The sequence below is a fragment of the Alligator mississippiensis genome, chromosome 5 (genome assembly GCF_030867095.1).
Source record: "Alligator mississippiensis isolate rAllMis1 chromosome 5, rAllMis1, whole genome shotgun sequence".
Taxonomy (NCBI): domain Eukaryota; kingdom Metazoa; phylum Chordata; order Crocodylia; family Alligatoridae; genus Alligator; species Alligator mississippiensis.
In genome coordinates this window covers 80,070,463-80,096,775 of record NC_081828.1, presented here as the reverse complement: position 1 = coordinate 80,096,775, position 26,313 = coordinate 80,070,463, and the positions used below count along the sequence as shown (strand labels likewise).

Below are 26,313 nucleotides of genomic sequence, written 5' to 3'. Positions count from 1 at the left end.
GTGTGACGTGTTATTATTTTAGGAGAAGAATTTCTTATCACTAACTCATGTAGGAGCTAGTCATAGCTTGACCAGCATGAGGCATACTGAGTAGCAACAAAATGATGAGCTGTTGAAAGCTGTTTGTGAATCTACAGGAATATTCACTGGTTGTTTTTTTTAATCTCCATTAGGCTAAACTGAAGGGTACCATGACTTCACCCATTTGGATTTTCATATTTCAGATGTGTTTGAAGATGCCTCTGGCAGCTGTCACCATGTTTGGTGGTTGGGCCTAGATGGCTGTACTGGTTTTTAATAATTTTGCTTTTTCATAAAGTCTACATATGCGTCCCAGGCTTAGTGGGGCCAGTACAAGTTCAGTTCTTTATTTTGTTATTTGCCAGTGACTTCTACCCTTTGAACATGGAAAATGAGAGTGATCGTATTGATAATGGACTTCCATACTGTCTGACTTGACCCGTTGTTGAGCATGGAGTTCTCTAGTTTAGAATCCATCTACTAGCTTCTGTCCTGAGTCCTGCTGACTCCTGCTTTTAATATCTTCTCTATTGTCTAATTCTCAGTACTTTCCTTACCCCTTCATACTCTCCTAATATAGTTGAACCTCTTGCATGCACTCTGGTCTGAATAACTTCTGTCCTGTTTGCTCAGACAAGCAATGCCATTCCTCCATGCAGTGCTTTGTCACATGTCCTTTTCCTTGGTGCCTTGCCTTTTGGCCTTACTCTTAAGTCCATAACACAAAATTTAACCTCTTTGGGGCACAGTGCTTTTCCTGGTGCTATGTTCACCTGTATGTTAACTGGTATATGTTCTCCTGTATTGTGGTGACATCCCTCAAAGCCTTTCTTGCCAACATTAGGCATTTGTTAAATGAAAGACCACCCCCATACTTTGTATGCTTGAATATATCCTAGTTGTCAAGGATACCCATGATGCTTTTGTTATTAAGGACACACCTCAGCTCACTCAGACTTTGTCATCACTTTTTTCCCTCTTTCCTCACAAGCCAAGAGGCCCAGGGAACCGCCCAGTGATAGTGAATGCATCTCTTCTCCTTTTCTTTCCAGGTTATAGCACCTTACATCTGACTTGGTAGAGTTACTGAATCCAGTGTCACCACATTTGTAAAGAACCAGTAAAGATCATCTCTATTTCTGTTTGGTGTTTCTGGTTGCTCTAGGACAGGGATGTCAGGCTCACCCTGTGCCATGGACAGGTCTGCAGTCCTAATGGGGCTGTGGTGGAGGTAGCGCACAGGACTGGTCTAGTACTGCGTGCAGCATGAAACAAGCCCATTCCAAGACTCACTCCATATGTGGTGCATGAGGCATGCACTGCATGTGACACTGTGCTAGACTGGGCCTGCATGCTGACTCTGGGGCTTCTCCGGGTCAGGCCCTGCGTTGTCTGTATGTCCTGGAGCTAGCATGCAGAGCCAGTGGAAGAGGGCACCTGAAGCAGGGAACCCTTGCCCTGTTGCTGGAAGAAGGCTGGGGGACAAGCAAAACCTATGGGCACAAGAGACTCTCCCTCAGGCCAAGCAGGGTCTCTTGAGCCAGGGTGGGGATGATTTTAGTTCAGGTTATTCTTTGTACTATGAGTACCCAGACAGACTGCATTTTTTGGGATCAGGTTAATATCCGGAGGACTGGACTGTGGCTATAGGGGTGATTAGGAGGCCAGACAAGGGTGCTAGAGAGGCACTTCAGGTTTGGCCCTGCCAGGGCAGGATGCTATAGACAGAGAGAGAGGAAAAGAGAGGGACTGGGGCAGGTGGCAACTGAAAGGATGAGAGGCTGGGCCAGGACAGGTGGGCCCAAGCTACAGGCCTGCAGCCAGAATAATGTGTAGGCAAAGCCAAGAGGCCTGGAACCATACAGGAGAGTGAAATACAGCTGAGTGACGTCTGTGAGGCATGGGGATGGATATATGGGAGGATGGAGGCCATAATTGGAGCCCTTAAGGCATGAGTTTACATCACTGGGGTCCTGAATTGTGACCACTGAGGTCAAGTCATGCCAGACATAGGCACCGACTCCGTGGGTGCTCCAGGGCTCAAACACCCACCAAATAAAAATTAGCGGGTGTTTAGCACCCACAAGCCATGTCCATTTTGGTGCTTGCAATGGTTAAACAAAAAAACCCCCATTCCTTACCAGTAGGGGTGCACCGATAGAGCTTTTTGGGGCCTATACCAATAGCCAATATTTAAGGAGGCATATCGGCAGATACTGATCTGATTTCCGATACAGCTGCCTTCAGCTACTAAGTCCCGTGTGGTAGAAGGGGAGGAGGGAGAGAAGGAGGATGTGGGGGCAGATCAACAACCCCCACAGTGAGGGAGGGAGCAGGGGCAGGCGCTGCCTGGGCAGGGGGGGGGCTCATGGCAGAGGAGGTGGCTCCTGCCACTGCTTACACCTCAGGAGGGCATGGGAGAAGGGCGTGTGCCCCCCAGATCTACACGGGGTGGGGCAGGATGCAGCCGGGACTGCCTGAGGCTCTTCTCGGCAGGGGCTGGGCTCAGAGCGGGCACTGGTGGCGCTGGGAGGATGCTTCATCCACCCCAAATTTCACTGCCACTCCACTCCCAGTACCGCCAGCCACAGCCCCAGCTCTTCCTGGCACATGGGTAGGGGTGGGATGTTCAGCTGGGGCTGTGCTGGGCAGCTGGTGGTGATGGCACTAGGAGCAGAGTGGCAGTGACATTTGGGGTTCAGCTCTATTAGGGTTGTATGCTGGAAAAGTGCAGTTACCCCCTTCTTGCTTGGAAATGCATAGCTTTTATGGCTCTGGCCATTGTATCTTTTGTGATTGAGTTTTTGGCTGACAAAACAAAACTCTGCACAAAACAGAGCTTCACAGGATATGTAAATACAGCCAGTCAAGATACGATAATGGTATTCTGCCAACACTTTTTATCTATACCAAGGATTTGACTTCAGTTAGAAGGAAGAGTTTCATTGGTTCCAGCAGTCATAGTTGTTGAGTCCAGTGGCTGTAAAAGAACTGGGGTACTGTTAGAAAGAGAGCTAAAAGCAAAAAGTATAGTTTCCTTCATGAAAGAAGGAACCAAAACAGGAGATGGATATATAATCCATTCCCTGGTTAAATAGACAGATTAACCTTGGATTTAACTCTGGTGCTGTTAAAACAAACACCCCTGACAAAAAGAATAAACCTGTCTTGTGAATGCTGGCATTTTGGACTGCCCTGTGCAAACTCTTTCTCCTCTTGGGAAGTTTTCTGATCCATTTCTGGTGCCAGCTAGTCCAGCATACCTCTTCTGGCTCTAATGTGTTTGGGAATGACATTGAGGAGACTTGCTGCTCTTGGCCCTAGCAGATAAGGAAATACCTGAACAAAGTGAGATGCTGAATAACAGCAGTCTGTTTTTAACACCCTGTAGTGGTGTCATGGGTATACTGTTATGGTTGTTGTTGCAGCAAGTTTCACCTGTAACTCCTTTATTTTGTACGGGGGTAGCATTTCAAATGTCAGGTTGACAAATAGTTCAGCCCAGCACAAAAGTAAAACCTCTAAAAAGTGAGCAAAGTCCCTTTGGCTATCTTTAGTTCACTGAGGGTGAGGAAGAAAACAAACTCAATTTAAAAAAAAATTTTTTTTCCCTACAAAGATAAAACAAAAGGGAGTTGAAGTTTAATATCTGCTTTGAATACAGCCTCATTAAGTATATATTAGGCCTTTGCAAGGGATCGCAGGGTTGGGGAGAAAAAAGCAAAAAAAAATTCATTGCTTGAAAATGTACATGCTGAGTGTAGACATTGACAAGTACATATGTTAAGTTGCTTATATTTAGAGTCATACAGATCATTATTAATTTTGCCAATTGCTTCATACAGATCATTATTAATTTTGCCAATTGCTTCAGAGCAAATAGTAGATATCTATTACTGGCTTCTTCTTGTAATTTGTCTAGTATATGTTCTCAAATACTGGTGTAATCATACAAGTGTATCTAAGACAAAACCAATGATTTTGTAAAGTGACTACTGCACACTTACAGACTCCACTGTGATGGATTTAGATTGAAGAGGCCAACTACCCATCCTACTCTACATTCCCATCACTTCCCACATAAAAGTTCACTTTCAAGACCGTTTGTGATGCTTCCAGTTACCTCCTTGACCAATGCAACTTCATGGTCCTCATGCCAGATTTTAGCACACCTTGGTGCCCCATCAGAGCCAAACTGAGCTGGTGAGTGCCTTTGCAGAACCTTCTTCACTCTGTCCTTGCACTGAACTTTGACTCTTTGTTAAATTTGCAGTTTTAGGTTCAAAAACATTAAAACTTTGGTTCATTGAAGTCTGCAAATTCTGTAAGACGATACCTAGAATGAGAGAGGAAACAAGAAGCTATTCAGCTTGCTTGCAGATCATCCCCCTGCTTGCCCCATAAGGCAAAAAATCAAAAAAGGGTTCTGTTACAGGTTAATTACAGTGTAATTTTTAACCATTCTAAATTTGGGGAATGTTAGGTGGTGTTAAAGTTAGAACAGTTTTAGAGCTAGTTGCAGGTTAAGGCTTAATGTGATCCCTGAGCTGCAAAACTGTGACTTGGCAGTAGATGGCTTGGCAAGCAGGAGCATGGCTAGAAGTATGTCTTTAAACTAGGCACATCCGGGGGCTGGGAAGAAGGTTCCACTGCTGTGCACAAATCCTTTAGCCGCAATGACATACAGGAGGGCACTCAAGCATTGGACATCCAGATAAGTACTAACATCTTGAGACACAGGTGGCAAGACAGAAAACCTGAGGCGACCAGAGGGGAAGTCAGGTGCCTTTATGGGAATGCCAGAAACATGGGAAAAAAACCGGAGGAACTGGCACGCCTTCTGACTGATGAGGATTTCAGTCTGATTGGGTTGATTGAGACCTGGTGGGATGACACACATGGTTGGGTAGTCACTATTGAAGTCTACAGGCTTTACAGGAATGATTGGGTTGGGAAGAAGGGAGGAGGTGTGACCCTCTATTTGAAAAAGTGGTACCCCTCCCTGCAGGTCACATTTGACATCAGGGAAGGGTCCCTTGAGACCCTCTGGGTCAAGATACAAGGGGGACCAGGAGAGGGAGACCTGACAGTAGGAGTCTACTACAGGCCTCCCTCCCAGAAGGAGGAGTGGGATCAGGCATTCTCTGGAGAGCTGACTAAGGCAGCTCGCACTAGAGACATGATTGTCATGGGTGACTTCAACTACCCTGACATCTATTGGGAGGACCACTCGGCCACCTCCAGCAGGTCAGCCAACTTTTTAGCAACAGTAGATGATCTGTTTCTGATGCAGGTTGTGGAAGGGCCTATTAGGGATAAGGACACTTTGGATATGGTGCTTACCAAGGGGGAGTACATCATAGGCAGCCTGAGAATTAGTGGTACTCTGGGCGACATTGATCATGACCTGATAAGGTTCACCATCCACTGTAAGACTGGGAAATCAGTCAGCAGAACAGAAGTCCTAGATTTCAGGAAGGCAGATTTTGACAGGCTCAAGAGGCTAGTAGAAGAGGCCCTCTGCAACAAGCAACTGGAGGATTTGGGAGTCCAAGGATGGTGGTGCTTCCTTAAGGAGGCAGTTCTCACAGCTCAAAAACAGGCTATCCCCATGTGGACGAAAAGTGGGAAAAGAACCAAGAGACCCACTTGGCTTAACAAGGATATTGGGGAGCTATTGAAAAAGAAAGAAGAAGCATATAAGCAATGGAAGAACAGATCAGCTACCAGAGAGAAATACATCTGTATCACCAGGCCCTGCAGATACAAGACAAGGAAAACTAAGGCAAGCATGGAAATCAAGCTGGCAACTGGTAAAAGACAACAGAGCCGTCCCTAGGGTATGGCAAATCAGGGCGACTGCCCTGGGTCCTTCGGAGCCAGGCAGAGTGGTCGTGGCCTGGGTAAAATCTTTGAAAAATTTGTTAAGGAGGCCATCAATCACAAGCTGGCAACTGAAGGGGTGTTGCAAAGCAGCCAGGACAGCTTTGTTGAGGGTAGATCATGCCTGATTAACCTAGTATCCTTCTACGACCAAGTAACTGGCCATCTGGGCAAGGGACACGAGGCTGACATCATTTACTTAGATTTTTGTAAAGCCTTTGACTCTGTTTCCCACAAGATTCTCTCAATCAAACTGGATGGTGCTGGGCTGGATCAGTCTACAGTGAGGTGGGTGGACAACTGGCTTAGAGGCTGCTCCCAGAGAGTTGTAATCAATGGGATGGCCTCATCCTGGAAACCCATCTCCAGTGGTGTCCCTAAGAGATCAGTGCTTGGACCCATGCTCTTTAATATATTTATTAATGACTTGGATGAGAGGATGGAAAGCTCAATGATTAAGCTCACGGATGATACCAAGCTGTGGGGAAACGTGGGCACACCAGAGGATGTGGGAAAGACTGGATGGAGGATGACCTTGACAGACTGGATTCATGGGTGGAACCCAATCAGATGAGGTTTAATAACTAGACAAAGTCCTTCACCTGGATAGGAAGAACCCTCACCATAACTACATGATGGGTGGTAGTCCACTGGCTGGAACAGCATCTGAATGAGACCTGAGGATCATGATCAATTGGAAGATGAATATGAGCCAAATTGTGATGAAGTTGCCAGAAGGGCAAATAGAGCTCTGGCATGCATCAGCCGGTGTGTGGCCAGTAGATCCAGGGAGGTACTCCTTCCTCCCTCTCTGTTTGGTGTTGGTGAGGCCTCAGCTGGAGTGCTGTCACGTGTTCTGGGCACTGTGCTTCAAGAAGGATGTGGAGAAGCTTGAGAGGGTACAAAGAAGGGCCACCTGTATGGTTAGGGGCATGGAGGATAGGCCTATGAGGAGAGACTCTGGGAACTGGGCCTGTTCAGTCTGAGTACAAGAAGGCTGAGAGGTGACTTGATAGCCGCCTACAAGTACGTTGGGGCTCCGGAGCATCAAGATCTAGGTTTGCAACTCTTCAGGAAGGCACCTCAAGGGAGGACAAGGACCAACGGGCATAAACTAATAGAGGGTAAATTCAGGCTAGACATAAGGAAAAAACTTTTTCTTTGTAAGGGTCACCAGAATCTGAAACATACTCCCAGCAGAAGTGGTGCAGTCACCCTCCTTGGAGGTGTTCAGGATCAGGCTGGACAGGCACTTTGTCAAGCTTGTCTGAGTCCAGTAACTACCTGCCCATGGCAGGGGACTAGAATTGATGATCTTACAGGTCCCTTCCGGTCTTTCAGTTCCATAGGCGACTAGTGCCCCTTGAGTCGGGGGCGGGGGGGCGGCACATGCCCCCCTGACACCATTCAGCAACTGAGGGTGAGGGAGTCCCCTGCAGCCGATCTCATTAACTAGGGGGATGGGGGTCCCCCCCACAGGCAATCTCACTTACCAAAAAGAGGCCGTACTGCTTCTAGAAGTCCCATGGCCACTTTTGCTAGCAGCCCCGCTCCCCAGCCAGTGCTCGCAGGGTGGGCACCGGTGCTCGTGCCTGCCCCCCCACCCATCACCTAAACAGGGAGCGTGGCCTAACAGGGTGTGCATCAGCACTCTCAGGGTGTGCACGTGCACCCCCTAGATGTCACCATTGTTCAAGTCTATGATTCTGTGAATTCATAGATTCATAGATGTTTGGGTCGGAAGGGACCTCAATAGATCATAGAGTCCGACCCCCTGCATAAGCAGGAAAGATTGCTGGGTCTAGATGACCCCAGCTAGATGCTTATTTAACCTCCTCTTGAAGACCCCCAGGGTAGGGGAGAGCACCACCTCCCTTGGGAGCCTGTTCCAGACCTTGGCCACTCGAACTGTGAAGAAGTTCTTCCTAATGTCCAATCTAAATCTGCTCTCTGCTAGCTTGTGGCCATTGTTTCTTGTAACCCCCGGGGGCGCCTTGGTGAATAAAACCTCACCAATTCCCTTCTGTGCCCCCGTGATGAACTTATAGGCAGCCACAAGGTCGCCTCTCAACCTTCTCTTGCGGAGGCTGAAAAGGTCCAGTTTCTCTAGTCTCTCCTCATAGGGCTTGGTCTGCAGGCCCTTGACCATACGAGTTGCCCTTCTCTGGACCCTCTCCAGGTTATCTGCATCTTTCTTGAAGTGTGGCGCCCAGAATTGCACGCAGTACTCCAACTGCGGTCTGACCAGCGCCCGATAGAGGGGAAGTATCACCTCCTTGGACCTATTCGTCATGCATCTGCTGATGCACGATAAAGTGCCATTGGCTTTTCTGATGGCTTCGTCACACTGCCGGCTCATGTTCATCTTGGAGTCCACTAGGACTCCAAGATCCCTTTCCACTTCCGTGCCACCCAGCAGGTCATTCCCTAGGCTGTAGGTGTGCTGGACATTTTTCCTCCCTAGGTGCAGCACTTTGCATTTCTCCTTGTGAAACTCTTTGCAGCACCACAAACTGAACAAGTTACTCATTAATCAGTGCATGGCTCTGCTAATTTGAAGCACAGGTCCAGTATTTGCTATGGGAATTTCTGGGTAGCAAAAAAAAAAAAAAATCCTGGAAAAAAGCAGCGTAATCCACACCAAAGTGGCAACTGCCAGGACATATATAGAGACAGGGGAGCAGACAGCGCAAGGTGAGGCACAAGGTGCCTCAAGATGGGGGAGCATGTAGTCCTGGGCTGGATGCTCCCGTCTCCACATGCCTCAGTGCAGGGGACCTCACTCTGCAGCGAAGCCCTCACACTGAGGCACATGGAGACAGGGGAGCAGCCAGCCTAGGGCTGCCTGCTTCCCCATCTTGAGGCACCTGGCACCCCAGGCAGGCGGGGAATAGCTGGCTGGGGTGCAGGGTGCTTCCGCACAGGGGTTTCACAGTACATGGAGATGGGGAAGCAGGTAGCCCTGGGCTTCCTGCTCCCCGTTTCCACGTGCCACTCCTTGGCTGGCCAGGTCACAGGGTGCCTCAGTGCAGGGAATGGCTAGCCCCTGCTGAGGCATCCTATGCCCTGGCCAGACCCCTCCTCTTTAGCACATAGACCAGCAGGACAGTGTGTCCCACTGCAAAGCACACGGGCAGGGGTGTGCACTGTGGCAGAAAGTAATAGCAAAAAATTGTGCCACTACTACTTGTGGGCATGCCTTTGCTCATGTGGACCAGGCCACTGAGAGTAAATTTCAATGCAGCCTTGTTCATAACCTATTAGATTGCTCAGGCACTACTAGTGGCAGTATTTGCAAAACTGGAAAGCTAAGCATGAATAGCCACTGGAAGTAAATTTTGGTCATGACACTTGCATTTGCCATCTGCTCTAGGTTAGTTCCTGATTTTTCTTTCTTTGTGCTTGTTTACTCAGCATCACTCTGCTGATGTCAAAATCAAGGTTTTCAATGGCATAAACTTATTCTCCACAGAACAAGTTGAAAGATCAGAGACTACTTTCAGAATGTCTGTTTCTGACAGTTACATAGACCCTCCAATCAGGAAATAAGAAATTATAAATAACTCAGCAAAATTATTTCAAATGTATTATTCAATCTGTTCCCAAAATTGGGAGTAGAACAAAACTTTGCAAATTTATTGTGATTTATGTGCTCAACTCTGTTTGTTCTACACCCGGATGGTGCATTTGAGTAATTCTGCGTGTGTCCAAAGTATAGCTTAAAAATAGAATGGCATGCAAGAATGTATCCTTCCTAAATATAAAGATTTCCTCATGTCATAAACAAGTGCAGAGTTAAATGGATTACCTTAATGTTCCCTTTCAAAAAATTATTTTGTTTTCTTAATTGACCCCACCACTTCTTCTCTTTCAATATTGTTAAAGGCCTTTGTTTTTTGCACACCCTATCATAAAGATTTTCCTGTTGGTTCTGTTTTGTGATCAGTGAGTTTTTTTAATTTGCATCTCCACTATCTGATTTTTGTCATTGTGTTTATATTGTAATAGCTTGTTTAGCTGTTCCTTCCTTTGTTTTTTATTTCCATGAAGTATTTTATCTTCTTCCCAGACTTTCATTAACCCTCTGAAGTAAGCAACCTTATGAGGAGTACTAATACTATAGCGCTTGTCTTTGGCATACTTATCTGGAGACAGACCCCTGGCAGGGGGAGAGAAGGTCCTATGAACTTGGAATGCTTGGAAAATAGAAGTTAATACATTTGTTTTGTTATTTCCATGGGAACAAGATAGTTATTCATAATGAGCTTGTAAAAACATGTTACAAATATGCACAGGGAGTGGGATTCTTTGTAACAATTGCTTTCTGGATGGATTTTTTTTTCTTTTGGAACTAAACTCTTTGCCCACCTTCCTACCTTATTGTTAGAGATTTCTTCTCTGTTGGGAAGAGTGCTTTTAAGAAAACAGGAAATCCATAGAAGCCTGACTGCCTTATATAGCCTGCAGTGTTCAAAACCCAAAGAAACATAGTATGTAGAAATTTCAGTGCTCTGTTTCAGGAAAAAAGGCAGATATTCTAGACCACCTCCCGGTGCCCTGTGAAGGCACAAAAGAATATCTGTAGAATCAGATCTATCTATGGATAGTGGAAAGATCTGTCCTGAGAGTGATTGTTTCTATCTGATGGGGTTCAGTCAGTCCTTCAGAGAGAGGCATGTGTCAAGAGTTAGATGAGGCAGGCGAGCGAGTGTTCTCCCATGTTCTTTTGAATGGAAAACTCAGAATCATGTGCATCTTCTTCTTCCATCCTCGCCTTTTTCAAGCTTTTGAGCCACAGCTTCTGAGAAAGTTGAGTCCAAAAGGTGGACCAGAATAAGAAGTATGGCCAGCTATGTATGGATTGGGTGTTTGTGGGAAGGAAGGAGGAAAACCATGGATAGAAGTTTCCTATTTAAACAAGTGGTGGGACGGAAACCTGGGGTATGACTCTAAAGCTAGGGTAAATTAAATGATGCTCTCATTTGCCAAGAGGCTCCAGTTACTTGCCAGATTATCCCCAATATAATACCTTTAGCTACCACATTGTTACGTTGGTAATAAATTTGGTTTTTCATTCTCAGATAGCTCACAGTGAACTTGAAACAGCTCATGCTCAATACCACTAGCAGCAGGTTCTGAGCAATAAATATCCCACAGTCTCATGCACAGTAGGGTGCAGCATCTGAATCTCAAGCCAGGCATTGTTTTTGGAGGTGTGGTAACAGTAAGTGAGGGCTCATACTTGTTTCTGTTTGAACAGACTGCAAGGACAGAGAAAGTGTGTGCTGGCAACAGAAAGATCAGGCTGGAAAAACTGCAATTTAATTTGACTTTAATAACTAAATGTCACCATCATCATCACTCTAAACAACAATACTAGGTTCTTGCAGAAACTCAGAGAGATGTTGGCAAAAAATATATTTTTTTCTATGCTGTGTAAGCATGCTTGACACAAACCAGCACAGTAGGATGAATACAATTCATGAGTAGGTTTGTAACCTGTGCAATCAATCTGTCCATCTTCAAAAGAGACCATAAGGAATTTTAAATTGGATTTTGGCCTGTGTAAAGGAAAGTGGTTTGTCTAATATTTTTTTTTTTTTTGCACTGGCATTAAGTGACCAGAATGAAAAATTCAAAGCAACAAAACTGACTTAAAATCCCAAGCTCCAACCATACCCCCCATTTCGCTTCTGGACATACTAATACTCATTTTAGAAAATGGAAGTCACTCCAAAACACTCTTGGATACAATATAAAATGTCTGAAGAAAAACCCTGCACAGAAATAATGAGTGCCTCCCTAGGTACTTATCCTGAGCTTCCTGGAAGATAAACAATCCAGGTTACCAGCTTACGCTGGTCAATACTGAAATCAATGAAGACCTCCTATTAAAGTTAATGGATGGTAGAGCTAAGCCTTTAGAGCACATGTTTTATGTTTGCCTACTTGTATGACTTCTGCGATTTCTAAGATTGAATGAGATTAGAGCAAAATGAAGTAGGCTTTCGTCAGGGTTCTTCTGGGGGTTTTTTTCCCCACACTTGACAGGAACGTGGATCCCGAGATGATAGAATCATGTTGCGCAGCCTGAGTCAGATGCCTGAGGATGCAGGAGTTTGCACCCTTTGTGTCTGGCATTTCTTATTTCTTACTGTATGCACAGTCTGGAGGTGCGTAAGGCTGCTCATTGACAGAAGAGGACAGCTGCACGACTTCCCAGGCAGAAAAAAATCATTCCCTTGAGATAAGATGCACCTTTTTGGACTGAGAATGAGAAGAATAAGGAATTTCATCCCAAAGCTTAATCTGGGGGAAAATCAGCTGGAGCTCACTGTCAATGGCACGGAATTAACGTATTATCCCAATCATAACTGCCAATATAGCACTATTAACCATGAACGACGCATGCCCCTGGCGGCTGAGGGGGCACGGTGGCAGTGGGAACATGGCAGCGGCAGCGGGAGTGCAGTGGTGGTAAGCAGGGGAGCTCCCACAGACGCCGTCGGTGCTGTCGGCGGCGGATGGGGGTGGGGGAGGTGGTGAGCGCTGACCAGGGGATCGTGGACCGCCCACAAATTCCTCCAGTGGTGTCAGTGGTGGGGTGGTGAGCTGTGGTCCTCCGCAGGTGCCTTTTTGCAGGGGGTGCACTGTCATGATGATGGGGTGCACGTGCACCCCCTATGCATCAACCCTGATTAACACGACGTATAATTCCAATTCTGCATTCACTGTTTATGTGGAATACATCTCTCTAAATGTAGACTGTTTAACATTTTATTCAGAGCACCTCCTTTCAGTGACTGCAGGATACAATCTTGTGGTGCTTTGTTCAAGTATGCATGTCATTGGTTATATTTCAAATTTTTGTCTCCACCTGCCCACCCCTAATATGTTCATGAATAATGAGGTCTTTGTGATATTGTCCTTTTCATTGATGGGAATGTAACTCTTATGCCAAGCGCCTGTCAGCAGCAACAAGGGCTGGGTTCAATTTCAGGGATAGTAAATATATTTTACCTTGGCTCGCCCCCACCCAGTCTACCTGGGAAACACTAGATAACACACTATGGTGTCCAGTAAAACCAACCACCCTTCCCTCGCAAGCAGTATGAACACAAACCCCTGATTTATTACAGAGACAAACACCCACACACAACATGCAGTCAGGCAAAACAAACAAAAAAAGAAAACACTTTTCCGGTTTAAAGTTGTACCCTCTATCACCCTTACCCCTTTTAGGGAGCCTTCAAAACCAGGCTCAGCAGTCCAAGAGTGGGGGAGTCTCAACCCAAAAGAGGTCAGTCCCCGGGGATTTGAGTGCACCATCTCCCTTGCCATCACTGTCACTGTCCACTGGGGAGGGCCAATTGCTGCTCCTGCCCTGCATTCCTGTTGATGTGATTTCACTAAGCTGCTGCAAAGCTTGGATCTCAGCTCCTGCCTGAGTGACTGTGGGGGTGAGCTACCAGCTCCTGCCCTGGACTCCCAGTCCAAACCCTGCAGGGCTGCTGGACTTGAAAAACCCAGGCTCTCTGTATCACCTGGCCTCAGGCTCCAGCCAGGATTCCAGCATTCCCCCTTCCCTCTCCAGGGGACCCAGGGGAAAAACAAAGAAAGAGCCCCCAGCTCAGGTGGCCTCAACCTTAAATAACTTTTCTGACCTCATCCAGGGCCCCAGCCAACAAACAGCCTCATTTGAACACTGTTAATGTAGACCAATGAGTTCAAAGGGGGTCAGCACTCGAGGATTTGGCCAGTCACTCAACTGGTTCTGCTGAGGAATCTTAAGGTAGTGGTCTGAGGTGGGATGGGAGGTGGTCCTCTCCCCTCCTAGAGGAAGCACAATATACAACAGTCACAATATACAACAGAAAACATGATCATACTTTACATCCAAACAGGATACACAGTGACATGAAACACTTTATAGCACAAAATGACTTGTACATTTTGAGTGTGCTACAGGAAGAAGACAGATCTGCGGTAAATCAGTTTTGTCCTCTTATCAGCTAAGTGCAGCAGTGAGAATACTGCAACTGATTAAAGTTCTTTTCATACCGAATGCAACGTCTTTGGCTTGGAGTCAACACTTATTTCTATGGATTATGCTAAGTACGTGCAGCCATTCTAACTCTGTCATCCTGACCAGACCTTATGAGTGAAACCCTATGGGTCCTGGCATCATGGTAGATAGAGCTCAAAATTTAACTCCAAGCATTGTTAAGAAAATTTGTGCTCGTAGTCGGCGCTGAAGCAGTGCCCTAGCATGGTGTTATGATTATGGGTCTATTGAACTTGAGGAGCCGGCTGGCTGATTTCATGGGCAGATCCTGTGGCTAGCTGCCATTTTAGCAGTCTCACCGATCCACACCCCACACGCATGCACCTCTGTCTGAAGAGCCCTGACAGTCCCGCCCCTCTCTGGGGATTACCAGATGGTCCCTAACCGCCACTTAAATTATTTAACAGTGTTTCCCTTAATGGCTTCTGCAAGCTTAATTGGGATTAAGTTCACGGAAGCCATTAATTGATGTGTTATTAAGTAATCTAAGCATTCTCTGTCTCTGTGCAGTGAGCACTTGTCCATACACTGAGATGGTGCACACAGCATCCACTGAGTTCATTGGACTGATGAGGCAGTGTCTTGCCAGGGAATAAAGATATGGAAACCGGTCACAGAGTCCCAAAGTACAGGCATCTGGCACTCTGACGAAGTTCATATAAGCAGGACATTTGTGCTTTTCCCCCCATCCTGAGGTTGCTTTCAGTAGCAGAGGGTCACAGCTCAGAATAGGCACCTGGTTGGGGTCCAAAATAGGAACAGCACTAAGAAAGGAGGCAACCAGTTGTCTGAACCACAGTGACAATAATAGATTATACCTGTAGTACTGTTTCAGCTTCACAGCTGTTGCCTGGAACAGGTCCTTTCTCCACTGGTTTTCACAAAGACAGCTTGACAGTTCTTGCGATGCTCTATGACCCAATTTATCAAGTCCAATAGCTTGTTGTGTACGTGGTGGATCACAGCCTGCCAGCTTTCAAACCACGTTAGAAGCTCCTTGAACCAGGTGGCAATGTCAGCCACAAACAGCACTTGATCTGGAATGTCACCCGCCTTAGGAGATCTTAAAGCTTAAGCATGCACTTTGTCATGTGATTTCCAGCTCTTCGCTCACAAACTGCTGATAGTACTGCATATGCTTGGCATAGTAATGGACTGTGTTGAATCACAAGTTCCACCTTGTGAGCACAGGCTCTGGTGGCAGTGGCATAGTGCCACGTGAGTCTCCGCTTTGACTGGTGACAGACTCCCTGTACTGGACCTTATGACCTGAATGGTTCTTGAAGGCTTTCTTGAAGGAAGACACCAAGCTGTCCACATCAGGGAACTGCATGCACCAGATGTCACTTATTAAAGACAGAACATGTGCTTTGCAGGTGACATGAGCAGCGTTGGGCAGTATTCCTCGGAGCATGTCAGGGAAAGCCTTACAAATGTACATGGCATTGTCAGACAGGAATGCTGAGATCTTGTTAAAATCTAAGCCGTAGGTGACAATTACCTTCATGATGGCTTGAGACACAGTAGAAGAATTGACAGATGTGAGGGGGAATGACTCTGTTTAAAACACAGGTAGCCTTAGTCTGTCCAGCTCTCCAGGAGAAATAAAATGTGCATCATGTAGTTATCCTGAAAGTTGATGGTTTCAGCATCCACAACAGGGAAGGATTCGTACTCTGCCAAGACAGCCTTTTGTGGACTGTACATGCGAATCAATCACTGCAGGGAGTCTTGACAATGCTTGCTGGCTCATGGAAAACTGCTAGCATTTGGCACGTTTTGGTTCAGGTAGTCCCTTAACTTTGGGTGATCGGGTTTCTCCAGTGGGATGCTTGCTGCAGTAAAAGCCTCCGTGTAGGAAAATGCTATCTCTCACCTTGCCAAGCTGCTTTCTGTGGTCCGTTTAAAGAGGGAGGACATGGTTGCTTGTTTCTTGCGCTGACTGTCAGCCTCTGCAACAGACTTTCGCTTCATGTGTGCCTCAGAGACTAAGTGTTGATCTATGCTGGTTTTCCTCAACACATCTAGAGGTACACTGCAGGTGGTACAGAGCAGTCTGCCTCCATCTGTGTGCAAGGTCCTTGCAAGATACTGTCTTACATGGTTCAGTGCTGAAATGTATTTGGCCATCTTGGAGAATTTCTTCTCATTGGGCATGCTGAAGAATCCTCTTTAGGTGGCAGCATGCCTGTGGGTGCTTTAGAAGCCGGTGCCAAAACCCTCCCACTTCCCTGACTGGCTCCAGACTGGCCTGTGTCATGGGCTTAGCTTCTGATTTGCTCCCTCTTCCCCTTTCCTCCCCCCCCCCCCCCCGGGTGCTTTAGGACTCCAGGGCTTCTTGCCCTTTTCTTTGTTTGCAGCTTTTTCTTTTTTTCTTGGTGAGCCTGCCAAAATTGCGGAGCCTGCTGTTTTTCGTGGAGCCCACTGCCCACTGTCTTTCATGAAGCCAACCCAAATTCTTGGTTTCCATGAAAATCGTGCAATTGTGATTCAGTAGGTCCCTAATAATGATGCCACGCTGCCTTGCCCTACAACAGTGGTTCTCAGCCCTTTTCAACTTGAGGTACTCCTCATTGGATGTTTGATCGCTCATCAATAGCTTTTGTGAATTAAGTGGCATCCAGTTGCAAAACTAATTTATATATTATAGTGCTTACTTCCTTGGAAAGGGGCTGGGCAGTGGTGGAGGGGGAAGGCCAAACAGGAACACGTATGAGTCCTCGCTTATCTACTTATCTTCTCACGTCTTAACACCCTTCAAAGGATCTCACGGCACCCTGTTTCATGACACCCTGGTTGAGAATCACTTTCCTAGATGGTGCGTTCCTGAATGAGATTCAAGGCAAAGTAAGTTCTTGACCTCTTGCACTTGTTAAAGGTTTGTTGGCACTTTTCACAAAAATAGGGATGTTAATCCTATTAACAGGAGTCCTGGACTAATTCCAGGTGGATAATTGCAGTATATTCTGTATGCCTCTGCAGCATGAATTAAAGATCATATTTTTGTCCCTTCCTGTCTTAAAGAAAGGAAAGGAAAGGGCCATCTATTGTTGGTGTGTACTTTTAGGCCTGAATTCAGTAAGATACTTGAGCACATTGAATCGTGTGTTGCATCATATAAGTAGTCACAAGCAGCTGCTGCATTCTGTCAAAAAGATAGATTCTGTCCTGGCTAGAGCTATATGTATGTGTGTACATATAGCAGAGCTTGGCCCATAAATAACTATTTTAGGGATCCCAAAATAAAGCCTGTGTAAAATATTACATAAAAATAATACTCATTCTTTGTGAAAAACGAATTTCTCTTTTGCATAAAAACTCTTAAGTATTTTCTACCTAACAATTGATCAGTGCATCTATACAGCATTTATTCTTCTTAACTGTTTTATTTTTTTTGTTCCTTTTCTTCGCTTCTTCCATCTTTCCTGCATCTTCCTTTTAGGAGCCATAGGTACAGATACTGCCACAGATGCTCAGGTTCCGTGACTATAAGTAAAAGGAAGAACTTCTGAAGCATAAGGGATAAATTAATTGATTAGAGCAGGGGTCAGCAACCTACAGCCTGTGGGCCAGATCTGGCCTGTTGAGCTCAGTTGCTTCAACAGTGTTTTGATAGTGGAGAGCTTTGGCAGCTTTGTGTCGGTGGTGGTCTTCTCCTGCCTAGTGGCTGGGAACTTTGCCCATGTTGTGACTGGCAGGCATGGAGATATGGCAATGGTGGGGATGGTCAAGTTGGAAGTGCTGGCTTGCTTCAGACCTGAGCTGGCTTGTTTTGGTCTCCTGCCATAAAGCATTGCTGACTGCTGGTATAGAGATTTTGACTGTGTGTGTGTTCTCCAGCCTACTGCCATCACAGGTTCCTTGAAGTGTATCAACATGTTAATAAATATACAGGTGCTTGAGGCAGAAATCCAGGTATCTGCCCAGGGAGGCACTCATTATTTGTGTACAGGTTTTTTCTTCAGACATTTTGTATAGTATCCAAGAGTGTTTTTGTGTGACTTCCATTTTCTAAAATGAATATTACTGTGTCCAGAAGCGCAATGGGGGGTGTGGTTGGAGCTTGGGATTTTAAGTCTGTTTTGTTGCTTTGAATTTTTCATTCTGGTCACTTAATGCCAGTGCAAAAAAAAAAAAAAAATTAGACGAACCACTTTCCTTTACACAAGCCAAAATCCAATTTAAAATTCCTTATGGTCTCTTCTGAAGATGGACAGATTGATTGCACAGGTTACAAACCTACTCATGAATTGTCTTCATCATACTGTGCTGGTTTGTGTCAAGCATGCTACACAGCATAGAAATTTTTTTTTTTGCCAATCTCTCTCTGAGTTTCTGCAAGAGCCTAGTATTGTTGTTTAGAGTGATGATGATGACATTTAGTTATTAAAGTCAAATTAAATTGCAGTTTTTCCAGCCTGATCGTGCTGTTGCCAGCACACACTTTTTCTGTCCTTGCAGTCTGTCATCTACACCTGTATAAACAACTTGTCATTGTTGAAGGGAATGGTCTGGTTTTTGCTAATTTGGTTGAGACACTTCTTTAAATTGGCATAAAAAGAAACACTTGAACTGCAAAGAGGACTTATGTAGTAGCATGTTGCTCAGCAACACAGGCTCCTTTAAACACTTCTTTTGACTTCGAGAGTTTTCTAATTTTGTAAGCAGTGGAATGGATCCTTCTGTATTAATGGTGCTGCTATTTGGGATTGCAGTAACATTACTGTTAGAACTCTTTTTGGTAGTGCTGTAGCCATGATGGCCCAGGAATTATGTGAGCAGCAAGGATATTTTTGGAGTGGTATCTTTTATTGGACCAGCCACATAGGTGGGATAAAGTTAGGCAAGCTTTTGAGTGCAAAGCATTCTTCTTTAGGAAGCCTGAAGAAGAATGCTTTGCATTCAAAAGCTTGTCTAACTTTACTCCAGCTATACTGTTGGCCCAATAAAAGATATCACCCCTCAAAAATTCTTGTTCTTGTAGAACTCTTTTTGGAAGTCATTATACTTAGCATGTTTTAGCTTCAGGCTGCGGCATATTTTAAAGGCAGAAAGTATAAATTTGGGGTCTAAATGTTTGAGAAACGTTAAATAAGTAGAAAAATGTATGTGTCTATCCAGCTTTATAATTAATATAGTTCAAAATGCTATAGAGAAACAAACGATGGTGAACTATCTAAATTTACTGTGTTCATGTACCTTCATTTTAAAATAAAGAACAAATAAAATACCCTGTTTAAAAATCAGTGCATTGTGTATTGGAAAGTAGTCCACAAACTTAAGTTATGCTTTTTTCTGTCTAAAAAATATTTATGTAAGTCCATCTTTAGGTCTTTTTAAAAAGTGCCCCTTTGGCGAAACACATTTTCAGAACAAATATTGCTTGTTAGTACATCTTAAGAGCTCTTCCAAATGCATCATCCTGTTCTGTCAGCTGAACAATATCTGAAGAAATGGGCATATATTAAGATGTTCTGATAAACATATATTCAGTTAACATTTACCCTGATGCACCTCTACCACACATTTTTTTCTCCACTGTAGAAAATGAAAGCAACTAGCAAGTCATCAGGGCCATCTATACAAGCAGTGAGGATGCTCCGACATGTTGTAATTAGAGCTTGTCAGAGTAGGCTCAATTAATCTAGTCTGCTGGAATGTGGCAATTACTATGCTCCAGCAGACTCCAGCATCTCATGTATCAGTCCCCACGCTTAAAAATGTTGGCAGGGGCACTTTAACTAAAACTCATGAATAAGCTTTAGTTAAAGTAACCCTGCTGCCACTTTTAAGAGCAGGGACGCTGATACATGAGACTCTCTGGGTGCTTTAATTAGAGTGGCTCTCGGAGCTGCTCTAATTTAAAGTTCTCCCCACCCCCCGGGCCCCTCCCGGAGCATGTGTATAAACCTCCAAGAGTCTGCCCTAACAGCTTCTTCAATACAACAGGGAGAGTTAAGGCCTGAGCTATGAATTCCTGTGCTTTTCATGAATTGCCAAGCTCTTTACTATTTTTCCATGTTTGTCTGTGGCTGTTTCATGAATGAGACAGTCTGAAAGAGAGAGAGAGGAAGGCCTATTTTACAATAAACTTTCTGTCGTTTAACTCTTTCATTTATTATATATATTATTCAATAGGACAAGATGTCAAGCATGCTTTGCTACTATAATTGCTAGAAGAGTGGGAGGAAGGGGAGTTAAAAGTGAAATAACCATCCTTGCTTACATGATTTTTTTAGGCCTCTTTTACACAAAACCTGTGTGGGACTGACTCATGTTTTAATTGCATGTTTGTAAGATAAATGTTGTACAGTTGGATACTTTATAATCAGTGATCCAAAGAGGGGACCTGTGCAGTTTCAATTTAAAAACACCTTTTTTTTCAACAGCAAGACACTGCAATGCATATCATTTAGGCAAACAGACTATAAAAATAATCATCCCTGTGAGACTGTATCTTGTTTTGAAGAGCTCCAGGCATTTTGAAAAGAGTTAGGAGTAGCAGTCCAATTTCTTATTTTCTCTTTCTGAAGCTGAGCCAACCAAAGCGGTCAGGGCACTATCACAGTGATGTTCACTGTCCTGTGAAGACATTACGCTGGAACCCTTAATGGGCTGTCTATTTCTTTTAAATTGCATTGTTCTGTTGGCTGTTTTCCTTATGGTGAGCTGCATGTATTGCCCCTTTTTCAAAGGGCTGATTTATACTTTTTGTAATTTCTTCTTTGTGTTTTGTCAGGGGGAAATCCTCTCGGACAATTACTTTTGAACAGTTTAAGGAAGCTCTTCAAGAACTCTCCAAGAAACGATTTAAAGACAAGAGTGACGAGGAAGCGGTTCAAGAAATACATAAGCTAATTGAAGGAAAAGCCCCAATCATATCTGGAGTAACGGTATGGGTAGTACTTTAATAATGATGTACTCTAAATCTCATCCTTGTCCTCCAGACCTGTCCTGTTTTAGTCTCTTCAAGATTGAGATGAATTATTCATCGGCAATTCATTGACGAAGTATTCATTAGCTTACCTAAAATATTTGTACTGAAATAAATAGCAGTAAAATTACTCCCAACAGATTGGACGTGTTTCATGTCCAGTGATTTTGTGTTTTTCATGTAAGGACTGCCCATTCAGCCTGTAGAAACAAAATTCACCTGAATTTCTTATTGTATGTATTTGATAGGCTTCGTTGGGCACCTGTACACGTGACAGTGGTTTAATCCCCCAGGTTTTATTTTATGCCTTTTAAATTGATACGGTGGGTTTTTACTTGAGACCCACTGTTTCAATTTTTCTGTTATGTTATGACAAGGGGCCTGATCCTCTTTTTTTTTTTTTCTCTCTGTCAGGGCCGGAGCCTGCCAGTGGCCGAGGGACAAGCTGCTGGTGGCCTGAGCAGCCCCTGAGCTAAGTGGGGGGTCCCAGTCCTTCCCTCTGCAGTTGCAGTGCCCTCTGGGGCCACTCGGGTGGGCCAGTAGCAGGCCAGGGGCTGCCCCAGCTCAGAGACAGCACCTGGCTTGATCCAACTGTTCTCTGAGCTCACCTGGGGAGCAGCAGCCAGCAGGCTTCCAGCAGACAAGCTTGGGGAACAGTTGGATCAGGTTGGGTTCTGCCTCCAAGCTGGGGCAGCTCCTAGTAGCAGCCTTCCCGGGAGGCCCCGATGTGTGCTGCCACCACGGAGGGAAGGACCATGGCCTCTGCAGCTTAGGGGGTACTCAGCAGCAGGCTCCACCAAAAAAAAAAAAAAAAGGATCAGAGGATCGGGCTTTTTTTTTTGCAGATACTGCCCGGCTCTCTCATGGCTGGGGGGTGAGCTGACAGCTGCATCATTGCAAAATTTGTAACATTGCAAACTAAACTACATCCAGATTTAGCTTAGTTTGCAACAATGCAAAGTCATTTAAAACTTGCAAAGCTGGTGCACATGTAATGTGTGCACATTAAGCCACACAAATGACATCTTTGTCGCATGTACATCATGATGACCATCATGTGTACAAGTGCCCATTGACTTTCAAAGCCTTTCTGCAGATTCAGGTGTATCCTTACTTTCATGGTAGTGGAGTGCTACAACCCGTATCAGGGAGTCTTGTTATAGGAAATTCATTTTTTTTCTTCAGAATGTTGAAATTTCAAAAATACTTGTTTGCTACTGTGCCTGGGAAGATGACAGTTTAGTAGCAAGTTGCTAAACTGAATGGAAACTTTGGGTTGGCATGTCTAACCTGGAATGTGAGATGTATTGTTGTCCTGAACACCCAGGAAGAAAAAATAATACGCAAGAGATGTGGCTTAATTTAGACCACAGTTTGATTCATTCAGCTGGGAATGACTTGCATCATATCCTTTTTAACCATTTCTATCTATCTGAGGGCTGCTGGTTAGCCATCCAAAATTGGTCCTAGCTCTTTTCCATTTCTTATTTCAGTTAGATCTCTGGGAACTAGACTTTCTATGGAACAGGTGGCTAGAGACTTGCTATCTGTGAAGATGGGCCTATTAGAATTAAACTTTCCAATATACCTAACAGGTCCCAGACAGGCTGTGGGGAAAGCAGACCTCTGCTTTCCCCTCCCTATTTGGCAGTGAAGGAAAAGTTCCTTCCCATTCCCTAATTCCCATAGCAGACCACAGAATCTGGTCCTGGTCCTGCTATAGTTCTTTGAGTGAAAGGTAGAAATCTGTGTGTGAAAGCAGGATCCATGTGGAGGGATTGGGGAGAGCAGGGGTCAATGGCCCAGTCAGGTTCCTCAAGCCAGCCTTGTTCAGGTGAAGGACCAATCCAAAGGGAGGATTTTTTCCAAGAAAATGAAGATTAATGTGAGTTCTTCAACATAATCAAACTAAAAAGAACACATGCATGTATTGTGCTTGTACCAAGTTGGGGTAGCTGCCAGGGGTGGGATGGTGTGGCTGCTAATGTGCAAAGTTAACAGCCCAGAGGTCACAAGTTTGAGGCCATAGCAGAAGTACTCATGACAGGGCTCTGTCAGATTCCAATGAATCTGTGATTCTGCTAAATGCTTTGTCACAAGGACACAAAAAGAACAGGCAGGGGTAGCTGCATGTGCAAATGGGTATTTAGCTGATAGAACACAAAAATATAAGTGTATGAGGACATTTAGTATTCAGTAGGCTGATGGGTCGTAAAATGGTTTCTCGAAAGAAAAGAAAAAAAGGTCAGTTGCATGCAAACTTTTGCCTTTAGAAAGTTAAAAAAGAGTCTGGGACATTTCTTGCCAAATTTTAACTGTTGTTAGTTATTATCTAAGTCAAGCAGTCAAAGACCAAATAGAAAGTAAAAAAAAAATCTGCCCTGTTGATTAGCAAAGTTTCTAGGCTAAAGGCTAAACACCATTGCTGTAAAGGAGAAGTTTGATAGGGGATTCACAATGGATTAACTTGTCCTGTATTTAAAGTAACCCTTAAACTTAAAACACAATGCTGCTTTTTGTGTTTTAAACAAAAGTGAAACAGACATAACTTCATATCTCTTCAAATATTATAAGATGCTTTTTACTTTGGAAGTGGTAACCTAGAGGCCCTGGAACAAGAGATGAAACTCCTTCCCTTATAGGGATGGTGACATCATAAGGATGCTCAAGTTGAATGGAAATCCATGAAGCATTGAACAAAGAGGAAAAGTTTGATTTCTTGAAAGGGTTGGCTTCTCTTCTAAGGTCTGCTGATTGTTATGATGCCCAGATGTTGCCTTTCTCTTGCTGCTGGTAAGCTGAAGCAGACATCAGAAGAATATTGAGGGGAAAAATAATCTATTGGAGAAACTAGGTAAAGACCTTATTTTATGAGAACTTGGAAAGCCCTGGTTACAGTTCAGATTATCAGAGGGTTCTGCCTTCTCATTCTTCTGTGCCGTTTAGTAATGTGATACTAGAAGAACAGCTCCTACTGACTGAAGAAGCTTCTTTGTAGGTTTTTTTTTTGCCCCATTCCATGTACCATGGGCAAACAAACTGAATGAGCACATTTGTGCTGCTAAGAAGAAGGAATATATCCCCACCAACTTGTTCCCCTTGTACCACTTTCCAGTCTAATACTCTGCAGCTGATCTTGTCTGTGGATAGAAAGGCAGCACTTCACTAAAGCAAGCTATAACTACACAGATGAGTTCTGTAAGAATCTGGAATTGTCCAGTGTCACTAGCTCACTAAAAATCCATATAAATACCCATCAGATTTGTGACTTTATGCTGGGCCAGTCATCAGAAGAGGGGGGAAAGCCCCCTGCAGTTCTGGCTGGGGTTGGGGTTGGGTGGGAAGGGCCTCGGCCTTTACTTCTGCCCTCCAACCCACCACAGCACACCCTCCCCAGCAGTTCCAGCTGGGTTGCGGGTGGGGGGCAGGGACGGAGGCCTCTGCTTCTCCCCTCCCACCCCAACAGCTGGCAGGGGGTGGGTCTGGGGAATGTATCCCTGGTTGGGTCAGTCAGCAAGGGAGTGAAGAAAGCCCCCCAACAGTGCACCCCCACAGTGGGTATGATTGGGGGGGGCAGGGCAGGGCTCTCTGCTGCCCCCCACATCCCCTCTGTGTGGCCCAGCTGACAGACGCACGCTGGACACAGGGCTGGGGAGCAGAGGCTTTGCTGCCTCAGCTCTGTGATAACCTAAGGACAAAAGCATGCAGGTGGAAGCTAGCCTATCTGCCCTGTGGGGTAGGAGTTAGGGGAGTAGCTGCAATACATCCTAGGTTGCCAGGAGACTGCAATCTAACTTGAATTGGGACAGGATTTGGCTCAGAAGTTCAATAGACCAGTCTAACCTAAACTTACACCCAGGGAATTCGGTGCAGAAAAATTCAAAGTTATACACAGGAAAACTCAAAATTATGCAGAATGAATTGCTTTTATATATATATATATATATATATATATATATATATATATATAAATATATATATTTTTTTTTACAAACTAAACTAAATATAACACTGTTTGAACCTTGTTTAGAAATATATGCAGGTACTTTGCATGGTTGTGGGGTGTGGGGGGAGATTTGTGAAGGTGTGGGTGTGTGGGGTATGGGAATATGTGGGGTTTGTGGGCATGTGTAGGAGTGGAGGGTTTGTGGGAGGTGTGGGTATGAGGGTATGTGGGGTTTTTGGGCAGGAGTGGGGCTTGGGGTTGTGAAAGTGTGGGGTGGTGTATGTGTGGGGCTTGTGGGCAGGTGTGGGTATGTGGGGTGTGGAGGGGAGGGGGAGATGGGATGGGGTTTGGGTGGGGGGTCCCCACCACACATTTTCCCCCCTCCCCATGAAGCACAGCCCCCACCACCTAACAGTTCAACAGCATCAGGCAGAAGGCAGTGGCTCCCACTCTGCAGGTGGGAGCCGTGCACCATCGGGCTGGATGGGCTTCATGCGTCCATGTGTGGTTTCCTGCTGGAGTGCTGGAAGTCCCACATGGAGGCACAGAGCCAGCTGGCCCAGTCCGATGGTGCATGGACTGGGAGCCACGTGCCAACCAACTGGCTGGGCTCTGTGTACGTGGGGCTTCCAGCACTCCAGCAGGAAGCCACATGTGGAGGCAAACAGGAGCCTGCCTGGCCCGATGGCACACGACTCCATGCCTCCATGTGTGACTTCCTGCCCAGCCCAATGGCATGCAGCTTCCGGTCCATGTTCTTTTGGCCCATGCCAGCCCTCCATATGGGGCTTCCAGCATTCCAGCAGGAAGCCACACATAGAGGCACGGAGTCGCATGCCATCGGGCTGGGCAAGCTCCTGCTTGCCTCCACATGTGGCTTCCTGCTGGAGTGCTAGAAGGCCCACATGGAAGGATGGGGCCGGCTGGCCCAGCCCAGTGGCATGCAGCCCACACCCACCCACAACCCCATGCCCACACACACACCCATGCCCACCCACAAGCCCCACACCCACCCTCTCCTCCTGCAGACAGGAGCTCCTCTCCCCACTTACCCAGTTGTCCAGTGATGCAGCTCTGTGCCTCCATACCATGGGGCTCCCAGCTGGAGTGCGGGGAATCCTGTGGAGGTGGAGGCACAGAGCCTGTAGTGGTTATGATTCAATTATACACAGTCATGCCTTTTATGTGCAAAATTGCACTGGTGCATAATTGCATAATTCCTCAGGGTGTATAAACTGATTAACTGCATCCATCCATGTCTATATTAAACTGGGTTGGCCTTTTTGAAACTGATTTATGTGCACTGAATTTCTGTTCTGTTACAGGTTTAGATTGATTTCCAATCACTTATACCGGTTTATATGTACCTTCTATCCCTAGCCTTTGCATGTAGAACAAAGCAGACCAGCTTGACAATGAACATTTTACTGTAGTGGTTGCCATATTTTCTCAATTACAGCATGC

The 26,313-nt window shown here is 45.3% G+C and overlaps 1 protein-coding gene across 2 annotated transcripts in view; it reads left to right on the top strand.

Moving 5' to 3' along the window:
• Positions 1-26,313, top strand: part of TPPP (tubulin polymerization promoting protein) — a 111,335-nt gene that overhangs the window by 58,264 nt on the left and 26,758 nt on the right. For both annotated transcript variants that reach the window (XM_014602828.3, XM_006263589.4), the window contains one exon: positions 20,709-20,862. In XM_014602828.3, the coding sequence (XP_014458314.1) occupies positions 20,709-20,862 (154 nt within the window). The remainder of the gene's footprint in view (positions 1-20,708; positions 20,863-26,313) is intronic.